We start from the raw sequence: 13,118 nt of genomic DNA, 5'->3' as shown, positions 1-13,118 counted from the left end.
ACGCCCCACAAATTTCCAACCTCTTCTAGTGCTCTAGGAACCAGATTAGCAACGATCTCTCCAGCAATGCTCCCAAGGACAGCTTCCGCCATTTTTGTTCTCTGTGTGTATGTGTGTGTCAGTAGATATTACTCCAATTGTTCCAAGGCGAGAGACATCATAAAACTGTATAACAAGTTTATGAGACTGAATTTTCAGCTTCTTTGACCGAGTAGAGTTGTTGAATATAGGAATTCTAATCAATGCATGCGAGCCTAATTTTCAACGTGGAAGGTGGGGTGTGAGGTCCGCGATTGGTTTGTCCAAGACATTACTTGATTCTAGCGTTTTTACTCGTCTAACATGCTTGCAAAGGCAATGAAAGTGCTGGTGCTGAAGCGACACAGATATTTATTTAGCAGCTTATTTTCATCTGACAGATTCCGAGGCCCAGAAGCGAAGGAGAAAATAGGACCAAGTTGTGCAGGAAATTGCGTCTCCAATGGCAAACGATATTAACATCTGTCAGAATTCTCAAATTACATTCCTAGCATCACTACATCGCCTATTGTGATGCTATCTATCCATTTGTAAACACCTACCCAGCAGTCTGTCACCACCTTGGGTGGCTACTTTAAGGTCATTATATTTAATTTTTCAAGATATACCTATTTATTCCTATTTAAATATATTATAACAGTATTTTCTCTAATTGTTTCCTCCTTACTTGTAACCTAGAATTGTTGATTGTTAGAATTGGCTTCTTCTCGTTGCAAGAAAAGGAATATATGTGGTGTCTCCGCAAAAGTAGCGGCCACTTTGGAAAGTCCTAATCACATGATAAATGCAATATGAATCAATTCTCCAAATTTATATGCTGTTACTCAAATGTCAATCATTTTAGAAGAAGGTGGCCTTTTGTTAATCTTTTTCTTTATGTTTACCCCCAAAACGGTTTTGAAAACCATTCCACAACTCAACTTGATTCAATGGACTTGACCAAATTTTCAAAAATTGCATTAATCCTCAACTTCTACTCTAAATACACGTCGAGAGAGATTCGGAGGTGGTTAATGAATTTCCAAATTTTGGTTAAAACTTGATTCATTGGATTTCGTTATAAATATCATACAATAAAAGGTTTCGCTTAGTCAATATATTTTTTTTTTCAAAATCGCCGGTTTTGACTGAAGTCTTCCTTCTTTGTTCTTTTTTAAAGGCTGGCCGATCATTCTCTAAATTCTTAGGATAGATTTATGTATGACAAAGTTGGTATTAGAGTTTATGTTATGAACCTAGAGATATTAGTTAGCTTTAATCGGGGCACTGTGAGGTGTGAGCCGTGAGTAATTAGTAACTCCAAACATATCTCATTCAAAAAAAGTATTGTACTTTGGAGATCTATTTCGTATTTGGTACTACATGGTTTCACTCTACAAGAACTCCGACTCATTCCCTTGAAGCTCCCCATTTTCATCATAAATAATATGCTTGCCCCAAAATGACTTGACCCAATAGAGAAATCTCAATTCATTGGGCTATTGATACTAGGGATGAGTATGTTTCAGGAGAGAACTTGGAACTTGGTAGAAACTTATAGGTTACAGGTTTCAAGGTATGCACGGTAGGTTCCAAGTGCCAAAAATTAAAAAATCTGTTTCGACAGGTGGGTTCCAGGTTCTACGCCTGGAACGTAAAACTTGGAATCTTAAATAAGTTTTTTGTATTTTTTCTTGGTCTATGTTTTCGCGTGATCCTGTGGTGTTCCATGGCATTAGGTGGTGAGTGTATAATCTAAAACCATTAGTTTGAGCTTTTATTATATGACTTGTTAATATTTTATATTATTAGTATCTCTGAATATAAGTTGGGGTTAATGGATCGTAACAGCAAGTGATGATCATCAAAGGTGATGATTTACTACAATTGTTCAATTAATAATACCGGTGGAAGCTAGGTAAACCCTAGAACTTGTGACATGGTAGGTTCTAGGTTCCAAGGTATGTAGGGTAGGTTCTAGGTTCTAAAAAATGAAGAATGTGTTCCCATGAGCAGGTTCCAGGTGGAACTTGTACGGAACCTGAAACCTCTCACCCCTAATTGATACAATCAAATAGAAATTCCAAAGGGCGTCATATTTAAGGATCCAAACTATGTGATTGAATAAGTCCTTCTGTTGCAAGTTGAGGACTCCTACTCCACACACACACACATATTTACATTTATACGTATGCAATACACATTAGAATAGAGAGATTCTTTCAATGGAAATAGAAAGTTCTATATGCATTGGTTACATGATTGATTTGTTAACATTATGATGCGAACACCATACCTATGATGACTCTCTTGAGAAAAAAAATACACTTCAATGCTTAGATTGTCCTTATTTTCACGATAAAAGCTGTGATAACTAAAAAAATCCACTAAATATACTTTAGCAGCACTCACACATTTGGGTTTTGCTAACATTATTTGGGCGATGATATTCAGTTGGATTTTATCTTTTTCATAAAATTTATATGTATTGTCTATTTTCTTTTGCTCATTTTTCTTCCCTTCTTAAGTCTCTCATTACAATTTTATTCTCTCTCTCTCTCTCTCTCTCTCTCTCTCTCTCTCTCTCTCTCTCTCTCTCTCTCTCTGTTATTAATCTTCATCCTTACCATCTTATTTCTAACAAACTGTGGATAATTACATCAAGAATTAAACTCACAGTCGTACTTTTCGTTGGCTTTCCCAGCATATTCAAATTGGTCAGTCAGATTATATTGCAATTTTGCATAATATTGCTACAGAAGTAATTGATACTGTAAATTGATATCAAATATGAAAATGCTAGTTGATTCTATCTCTTTTCATGACTGGACGTAGTTTGATTTTGGATTGCGAATATGCTATTATGTCAGATTCATGTTGTTAGCATCATGTAAACAAAATTGGAAATATATGTAGTTGAATCTAACTCTTTTCGTGCTTGGACGTTTTATGGCTAAATTAGCAAATTTTTAAAAGGTTTAAGATTAAATTGACACAATTGAAAAGTTTAGGATTGAATTGGATGTACTACAATAGGTTTAGGACCTTTTGGGCAATTATCCTAATTGTGGAGTCAAGAAAGAAAATAATAAATGACATGGGAGACGTAAGAATTGCTAACCTCTGAGGGAGTTGTTCCATAGGAGGATGCAATCTTGCAAGTGAAGGACTCCGAATTGAAAGCGTCTAAGACATCGCTCAAGTAGGTGGGCGAGAATGTCATAGACCGGAGGTTTTCGATGCACAATAAGCCGAGGGGTGACCAAAATTACCGGGCATGCCTTGAAGCTTCTAAGAGTCTAGGGATTTCGTGAGTTCTTTAAAATATTTTAAAGGGTAATGTGAGAATTATACTCATTTTCGAGAGAATTCATGTAATTATTAGGGTAGGTGGCAGATGGAAATATTGGATCCCATCATTCAATTATAGGGAGATTACCATTGCAATTTGAGGGGCTCATGTATACATACGTCTCCCTTCCTCTCATTTGTAACATTCGACAAATCCAACACAAGCACTAGAGCATTCTCTCCCAAAAAAACTCATCTTTCTTGAGTTTCTCTCTACAATCCGGGATGGACCAAGTGAGCGAGCAAGCAACGGATCGAGAGGAAGGGTGAGCTTAGGCGACTCTAGTATTGCGCCGTTGTGATCTCAAGTGTCGGCTTGTGACACGCTGACCTCAGACCGGAGGTCAGTGACAGTCCCGACCTCCATGACAGCCTGACATCGATTTTCGTGTGGGACTCAACCTTGCAGTGATGGCGAGCTCCAAATAAAGCTGGCCATCGCCAAGACCTCAAGCCCTGTGTGGAGTACTGATCAGAGCTCGGCATGGCCACGAGGAGCTAGCGGCCTGTGCATAGCTGGAGCCCCGGCGAGCTCTGTTTAGAGCTCAAGCGTGAGAAAGAACGGGGGAGAGTGGTGGTGGTGTTGGGTGCTGCGGTAGTGGGCAGTGCGTCGGTCGATGGTGGTTGCTGCTGGGACGGCAGCCGGTTGGATTTGGCTGTGGAACATGGGCAGATGACTTGAATTTTGCTGAAGACATAAACGACAGATTTTAAAAAATTAAAGATGCATGTTGGCATGAAAGTTAAAAGTAAGGATGGTTTTTTAAATCTTCCTGATGTACAAGCAAGTATTCATTTATAAGCACAATAAACTTTACATGCATCAATCATGTTGCTTCACTTGAAAGTTGAGAATCCGGAAGATTTCGGCGTGTTTTGCGATCATATAAAGCTATCTTACCCAGTTTTTTAATTAATTCGACTTCTTTATACGGCGTAATTTTCTCACAGTACAGTTGATGTTTATGTCATGTGTTTCTTTTATTAGTTTCTTCGCACAGGCGTTGCATTAAAAAACAGCAGGATGAAAATAAAAAGAAAAATGATTTGATATCTGTCGTGAGAAAATGTGAATCGACGAATATCAAGTTTCTAACATTACTTAATTGTTCAAAATAAGTGTACTGTAAGTTCTAAAACTTGTCAAGAAAGTGTAATTGACTCATAAAACTTTTAAAAAGTGTAATTCAATCCTAAAACTTATCAAGTTAATACAATTAAGTCTTAAAACTTGTTAGTATTTTTCGTTTGTTAAATTAGACAGAGTTAATAGAAAGGCATGATTGCACCAACTTGTCAAGTTTAGGACTTGATTGCACTTAGTTAAAAGTTTTACGACTTAATGGCACTTTCCTGACAAATTATAGGACTTCCAATACATTTATCCTTATTTGTTATTTCATATTAGATATTTTTGTGCTCTTGAATATACAATCTGCTCAGACCAAAATATATATATACAATCTGTAACATGCTTAACAGGTATTGGTTATTGGACATTTTTAAACTGTCGGAAATGGGTGCGACTGATTCATGAAGATGAATCCCAGTAAGCGGTCTTCCACTCTTGTTACACTTTATCAACATGCTATCAGCGACTGATTAGTATGTACAGTATACGCATTGACTTCAAGAAAGAAGAGTAAAATGCTCGTCCCAGGTATGTGTATTTGTCTTCACCAGCAACAACGGAACTGAAAAGGTTCGGTTTCTGTAAAGCCAAAACCGGGATAAACCAAAACCGCTTTGCTGATTTACAAATTCTGCAGGAAAAAAGATCAATTCCGCCTAATCCAATGGCGAATCTGGCCAATCACTATAATGCTTCTCTACAACTAGACACTCGGTTATTCCTCAAATGTCCCGAAGTGTCTTCACAATTCAGCTGGCCAATCATTCAGTATGTGCAACATGTACAGAGAATATCCGGTTTGCTCTTGACTTGATATGCAACTTCTGTCTGTCGATCCCTTATATTGATCTCCTTCACCAGACACTGCGACTTCATCAGTTATATATTGCAGTGATCCTGTGGTTGACTGAAGTCAAGTTCTGTGCATAAATTGCCGCATCACTTCATCGATAATCGATCCTTATTAGCCTCATGTTTAAGAAATAGTGTGTAAAGTAGCACGTTCCACGAATCCGGGATTCCGGGCAGACACCAATGGCTACAGTCCTGTCTATGAACAGGTGCAGGACCAGTATCAGAGCCCAGATAATAAAGAGAAGCATGGCCGTCTTTCCTCCGAGAAGTCATGTGAGTTATGTTCAGCACATCGAAATTGGTTGCCATCGGTGCACTTGAGTGAGCTGATAATACGTCAGAGACAACCTTGAATTGAGACCATGTTTCCGGTGTGGCTGATGAGGGGCCCAACTCCGGCAGGGTCTCCAAGTGACAGCTTCCTCCGTTCCTCCAGTTCCCCCCTCTGTAAAATTTGTCACCAATTGGTCATTTCTTGCAGAAAGAATCTGTATTCTATTCCTCCAAATGTCAAGCCCTTTTATTGCAGTAGCCAATTCTAATATAAGAGAGCCGTTTACCATTTAGTTTCCCCGTGTATAAGAACTTAGAGAGAGTGATCCAATGCAACCTAGGAACAGTCACCTGACTATGGCTTCACAAGTTAAACTCTGGCGTGGAAAGAATGCTAAACATTGAACAGGTGCACAAGGATCGTAGGAATAGCATTTGCTCTTAGACATTAGATCACGGTCGATTTAATAAACAGACATGATATTATCCCAAGAAGGTTATAGGATCGGTGTGGTGAAGGACCAAAAAGTACAATGACATGTCAGAACTCGTGAACTACACCAAGTAGAAAGTCAACTAAATGCATTTAATTGGATGCAAATAAAAATGGGGTCCATTTATTAATATTTTAATATAATGATGCTTTCTGGGTGTCTGGATCACATAGTTTGAGCAACTGAATAAGCTAGGCATAGTAACTTATCAAGGAAGCGCATGTACCTGAAATGCACCGGTGCGAATGTGCGAAAAACGACCTGTGTCTTGTTTGTATTGACCTCATTGCGGATCCACTGCAGGACAGTCTCTATGGCTCGCTTATGCGCATCTTCTATTGCCATTTCCAGCTTCACCTCCGACCGTTCTTGGAAATAACAACCACTGACAGATGGTAATGCAATTCAATATGAGACAGTTGCTAGGGCATGAAAGATCAAAATCATGATCTACTGCAGGCTTTATCTAACAACTAGCTCTTCCATGACTCAAAGAACTTGCATGCCAAGAGCGCAAAATTAACCGACACCATACTAACCCGATATTACGTTCATGTCAGTCAAATCACTAGATGGCCAGACTGGTTCAGAGTTTGCAACAGCAAGTTGGAGAGTGCATTAACAAGCTAATCAAAGAGCTTTGCAGCACTGTCTAAAACATTACAGTCTCGCTGATCAAGAAAGAGATAGATAACATAAAGGGCAGCTATATTACACAAACCCAGCAAAATAGATTTCTAGAAGCCAACCTCCAAGGACCCTCCTCCATCATAGTCAGGTGGTGCTAAGTCTGTAGCAAACCATACACCTCATCGACCATTCCAAAGTTTGAAAGAGTTCCCGACTTGCGCATTAAACTTGTCATTTATAACCACCCCTATGCTCACATTTGTCTAAGTCTAGGAAAGAACCTCTGCGATTCTTATTCCAACCAGCTTATATCTGTAAATGATTGCTACCAAACAGGTATTACATAAGGTCTCATCAAGGCCAACCAAAAGCTCCCAATCAAAAATGAGCAACAGTAGTTTTATGGATATGTCAACAGGAACTATGCATGTATCCATGTGTACATATACTCATCGTAATGAAATTAGAGATAGATGATAATAAGGGAGAATTTGCATGAGCAGATCAAATTTACCCTCTTATGGTTTTCTCGAAGTTCCACCAGTGCCCAGTGTTAAAGACCAGCACATCTGCATCTCTCCACTTGGAACAGGTCCAGTCCATCCGATCTAATTTCAGGGTCGTTTTGATCTTATCAGGCGATCCTGGCGGAGGCCGGCTTTGCAGCACGAGAAACGGAGCTCTGTAGTACTCCAGAGTACAGTTGAACTCCTTAAATTTGTAAACCAAGTACCCTTTGTGCTTTGTGATCGGACTACCATTCACTTCATGGATCGAGTCCTGATCAGAAACTGCAGAGGAGAGCATGCACATGAGAGACTCCCATTGGTTTCTCCCGATAGAATCCCCCACAAAAACGAGCCGCTTGTTCCGCAGTTTCTCCAGCATCAATTTCGCATCAAATCTGGTGTTACTAGACATTATCAATGTTCGTAGGCCAAAGTTTTGCAATGTCAATATCAAAGCAAGAGCGTGAACTGCATCACCAACTAACATTACATCAAACATTTCATGCTTTTACATCACATGCGGAATCCAAGTGTATCTTCTCTGGTGCCGTGGACTGATCACATTATGGTCAAGTATGTTCAATTTAAAGTTCTGAGTAACTCAACTTCTGTAATTTTCATCACATCCATGTTTCATTAGCATAAAACAAGAACAAATAAAGAAAAGAAATGAAACTAAACTAGGAAATCCACCATTCAGCCCGATGGTTTCTAGATAAAATCCAATCTGTCAATCTGTAAACTAACAAACATGGTAAAAAAAGTGGACAAATTGATGGTTGGGGGAGAGAGAGAGAGTTTGTCTTCATCACCTGAAAGCTTCAAGTCAGTTTAAAAAAAAGTCACGGGAGGGGCTTAGTGATGTGGAACTACCCTCCAAACAAGATCAGCGTGAAGGAAACAAACAAAATGCAAGGTGTAAATACTGTGACAATACGTGAAAAGTAAATTCGTCATATCCACCGAAAATTCGTCGACTTTTCTGACCAACCAACGCTAGCACAAAAATTCTGACAAAAAGAAATAAATTCCATTGCATGTTTCGATTAATGTACTTAAAAAATCAAACAAAACTCGCCACTTTCGTGCAAGAGCCTTCAATTCAAATTCAATTTCAACCACATCTTATCAAGACCCCTTGGCAAAAGGCCCCACGGATTAATTACTACACAAAAGAAAAACAAGGCAGACAAGTAGCCCCTGATAACCATAACCCGTCATAATTGAAAAACACAACCCCGTTTGATTCCTCAGAAGTTCGTTCCGACAGAACAGACCAAAACCAAAATTTCTCAAGCAAGAACTGCAAACAGAGACAGCAAAAAACTAAATATTCAAGAACCTGGGCAAATTGCACTTTCTGGGTTGCCATCTCCACTTGGTGTAGAACGAATCGGGCCGTCCATTCTCAGAGCACCTGAAGCCCTGGTCCAGAAACCTGCAGTCTCTGGACTCGTACAACGGATAGCTATCATCCCAAACCCAATCCCCTTCGAACAAATCGCACCCACCATCGCCATTCCTCTCCAAAAAGTCGAACTTTTTGACTCCCCGATCGTCGTTATCGCCGTGCAACTGCAACCACACGAACCTCTCTGATCTCCCGGAGAACTTACCGTACCCTCTCCTGTAATCCAGGTAAAAGAAGCCGCAGACCACGCAGAAGGCGACGAGGACGAAGCCCAGCACTCCCACCGACGGCTCGAAGAGCCTCAGGCGCTTGAACTTGTGGCAGAGCTCGGAGCCCGGCACGTTCATGATGGCAGGCGAGGCGTGCGACTCCCCTCTCCCCCTCACTCTCTCCCTCCCTCCCTCACCCTGTCCCTGAGTGGTGGCAAAATCACGAATGGCGTTGGACCATGTCTTCTTTTTCTCTCTGGGTGGCTCAGTTACTCTTGCCTCGCTTCTTTGCTTGGTGGGTCAGTTATAAACACACACTGGGGTTCCCAGTCCTTGATGGGTGTGAAAGGAAAGGCAAGAAACCACAGAAAGAGAAAAGAAAAGAAAGGGACTTCAATGAAGCAAAGAAGCTTCCATGGCCGAACTGTACACAGACTTTCCTTCACTGTAAGTTATAGATAGAGAGAGAGAGAGAGAGAGATTGCAGGGAGGGATTTGATGAAGAAGGAGGAGTGGCAAGAAATGTGGCGCTCGTGGGAAAGTGGGGGTGCGTGAGCGTGCGCGTGAGCGCTTCTTGCTGTAAAGTTGGATTTCTTCTCTCTTTCCTTCCTCTTTTCTTTAAAAAAAGATAAATTCCTGAAAATTTGTAATAGGTTAACGGCTATGGAAAGCTCAACGGCCCCTCTCCAACGACGGGAGGTGCCACGTAATGCTGTCAATCCCGCACGCTGATTGGACCGTGCCTGGCACGAACCCCGACGGCGCGTGGGGTGGTTTCGTTCGTAGTCTCCCGACAGCGGCAAGCGTTCGTAGCCGAGCCGGCGCTAATTTCAATTTTCATGAACACGGGCGAGTGGAGCAAGAAAAAAGAGCAACATCATGGTTGGCCTAAGGATTCACGCCTAAAACAACTGTCCTCTTTAATTTAAGGCGCAGCTCACTTGATTGTATCAGCATGATGCTATTCATGGGTGAGCATGGTTGGGGTAGCGGTTTTGAAATATTGATATCGCCTACTGAGAATCGATTCCAAAAAATTAGAATTGAGAGCCGCTCGTTAGTTTTACGGGTCCACCCAAGAAGCGAACCTAAATCCAACGACTTCTAGTGCTCCACCGTGACAATTTCTACGGCGATAGACCTCCATCAGCATTATTAGACTTGTAGGTATCAATCATTGCCTAACACTTTGCAAGTTTCCCAACGTTATTGTGACTCTGGTGGCATTAGCCCAATTCTTCCCGACATTCCTAATCTCGACGACGCAAGTCCGATAACACCGGCGTTCGCTACCTTGGAGAGGAATTGGAACTGGGATTGAGGATGAGAAGATCACCCGAGTTGTACCATTGGATACGAACTTTTGATCTTGGTCCCCCTTCGTTCCCGATTTATTTTTAAAAAAAAGGTGCACATAGGCAGAAGAAACAAAGGGAAAAGTGAATGAGTGGTATGGACCTATTTTGATTGGTTATTATTCAATGCGTGGTGGAGAAAAAGGTATACCATGCCCAATTAAAAAATCAATTGGGTGTTCAAAAAGGTCCTAAGTATTCATCTTTCTACTAATGACATAAAAAATTTTGTCAATGGTTGCTGTTGATCAAATTTCACCATGGACTTCCACAAATATCCTTGAGTGATTTTTTTCCCATTAATCGGGTGCTTAAAGAGGTCCCGATAATTATCTTTATTCATAAGTAAAAATTATTAATACTTTTTGTTCATCAAAGTTGATTCTATGAAGTGACGCCAGTAAAATCTAACGACTTGCTCAATGTAGAGGCCACGTTGTGTATTTGGCTTAGTTTGGATAGTATATGGAAATTAAAAATGAGACGTGTAATTGTTAAAAGAATAAATAGTTTTATAAAGTGGATGAGTAGTTGAGATAATTGTGACCATTCGCGTTTTAGGTCCTCAGCAAAATCCAAATGCATGACCATTGCAATACGTAATATGAGTTGTGATCAGTCAAAACTAATGAACAGAAACTTTCAATGTGGGTCATCGTTTCTTGCGTGTAATTATGCTGAAGCAATAATCAAAATGTAACTCAAGGATGCCGTTGAAGTTAAACACCAATTTCAACTTCAATAAGAGCTTAACCATTATAATAAGGAATAATACTACCAAAAATCTCAAACTAGTACACCTGTGACAATTTTACCCTGAATTATTTTTTTAACAGCCATAAACCCCAAATTAGTACACTTATGACGAAATTACCCTCGGTTAGTTTCCGCTAGATTTTACCATCAAATTGTTAAGCTAGATGATACGTGGCGGTTGACAGGTGTGTTAGTTTGGGGTTTTATCCTCCTTTTTATCATAAGTGTACTAGTTTGTGATTTTTCATAGTATTAATCCAATTTAATAGAAACTAACGGATGGTAAACTTGTCACAAATGTACCAGTTTGGAGTTTCTAGTGGTTAAAATATTAATTTAAGATAAATTTGTCAAAAATGTACCAGTTTAGGGTTTTTGGTGATTAAAAAATTAGTTTGGGGTAGATTTGTCACAAGTATATTCGTTTAGGATTTTCGGTAATATTAACCCTTATAATAAACATATATGACGGTAAAATGGGAAATATAAAAATGAGAGGAAAAAGGGATTTTTGGCTTTGATATAGAGAAGATGTACAAGATTTTTTTTTTGTCTTCCTAAAGAAAAATGTGGAATGTGTTACACAGAGTGTTGCTAATATTGAAAACTTAAGCATTTGGAAAAATTACCCAGTTAGTCCTAAATTTATCGTAAGGATGTCAATTCAGTCGTCAACTTTTAAAATTTGTCAATTTAGTTTTAAATCTTTACGCGAAATTTTAAAGCAGTCCTAGTCAATTTCCGCCGAAAATCGTTGACGTGGCGTTTCAATCATCGCCGGTTGTCTTATATGGCATGCTACCACGTTAGTGTTTTCTTCCGTTAATTGACTGGAATGACTATATTAGAATTTCGCAGAAAGATTTTATGACTAAATTGACAAAATTTAAAAGTTTAGTATTGAATTGACATTCGTACAATAGATTTATGATTGATTGGACACTTCTCCTTAAAAGCTTCTAGAATTATTACGGTACACTTTTATTTAATTGTTACATTAATTATCCTCCTCACTCACATGCAAAATGATCAACTGATATCATGTGATGTCGTGACCTTCCTCAAGGTGAACCACCAAGGGAAAGTTAATGGATTACTAGGCAGGCACAAACGGATACTCATTAAAGAGATGGTAACGGCGTCGCGTAGACTCTCCTAAATTCTCACCAATCATAACTTGAGGTTTCAATATAAACATGTGATTAAAGAGATGACAATCCCTCACACGTTAGTGGTGATTATGCGGATGTGTAAATAGTTGTGAATCACTCAATAATCAAAACGATAAGTAAATAACTTGAAAAAGATTGAAGAACCTGGATGCACTAAGCAAGCAAAAGCAAAGCTCCGCTATGACCCAACGAAACGGGAATTTTGCAAAATTTTAACTAGAAAGAAAACAATGATTCGATATATGCATGTCCTACATATGATGTGTCGACACGTGAGAACAACCAAGAACTGATCAGGAAGTGCGCAACGGAAAGTCAAGGATGAGACTTAGGAACTGATTTCATGTTACTACGAATTCATATAGTAAAAGAACAGCTATTCAACATTCTTGGTGTGTCTATTAATACATGTAATGCACTTATTTATGTATATTTTCATAACATATGGTGCAGAATTTAGTCGGTGTCCTTAATTAAATAGCCTCGTTAACACGTGAGAGTGGTTTTCGAGGAGAGGAATAAAGGAATATCAAGGACGAGTCTAAGAATCACACGACATTTGTCTGGGGAGGTTGAGGGCAAGCCAAGACAAGACACTGAATAGCGTATCCGCCATGCCAGGATTAAAAAACATAAACAAAGTGTCTATTATAAAAGTTCATTTTGTCACAACTCTTGTATGAAGTGTATTATTTTCAAAGTTAAGTGTTTGTGAGTATTTGAGTGTTCCGATCTTTTTGTATAAGAGTTATAATGAAATGATCATCAGGAGACCATAAAGAAGACCGAATAAGGAAATGACAATTGAAAATACTAGAACTGATACAACATAATGCATGTGCCCAAAAAAATACAGTTACTGCAATTGGCGTATTTGGATTGACTTTTATTTTTTACTTTTTGCTTAATTTAGATCTTTCAACTTACGTAGTTTAACGTTTTAAATCCGGAAT

At 39.2% G+C, this 13,118-nt stretch overlaps 1 protein-coding gene across 2 annotated transcripts; it reads right to left on the bottom strand.

Moving 5' to 3' along the window:
• Nucleotides 1-4,903: 4,903 nt before the first annotated feature.
• Nucleotides 4,904-9,474, bottom strand: LOC115664769 (protein trichome birefringence-like 10). Of its 2 annotated transcripts, none has more exons than XM_056305688.1 (4): nt 8,605-9,455; nt 7,268-7,657; nt 6,350-6,508; nt 4,904-5,801 (listed from the first exon to the last, which is right to left on the bottom strand). In XM_056305688.1, the coding sequence occupies exons 1-4, from the start codon at nt 9,018-9,020 to the stop codon at nt 5,441-5,443; spliced, it is 1,326 nt and encodes a 441-aa protein (XP_056161663.1). In that variant the 5' UTR covers nt 9,021-9,455; the 3' UTR covers nt 4,904-5,440. The 2 variants fall into 2 exon arrangements, with proteins under 2 accessions (XP_056161663.1, XP_056161664.1); XM_056305689.1 differs by lacking the exon at nt 4,904-5,801 and adding an exon at nt 5,817-5,984 and having other exon boundaries at nt 8,605-9,474.
• Between the last annotated feature and the right edge of the window lie 3,644 nt (nt 9,475-13,118).

This window comes from Syzygium oleosum, unplaced genomic scaffold (genome assembly GCF_021117445.2).
Source record: "Syzygium oleosum isolate NSW1041296 unplaced genomic scaffold, Sole_v2.1 Sole_v2.38, whole genome shotgun sequence".
In the NCBI taxonomy this organism is placed as follows: Eukaryota; Viridiplantae; Streptophyta; class Magnoliopsida; order Myrtales; family Myrtaceae; genus Syzygium; species Syzygium oleosum.
This window is presented reverse-complemented; position numbering and strand designations above follow the sequence as displayed.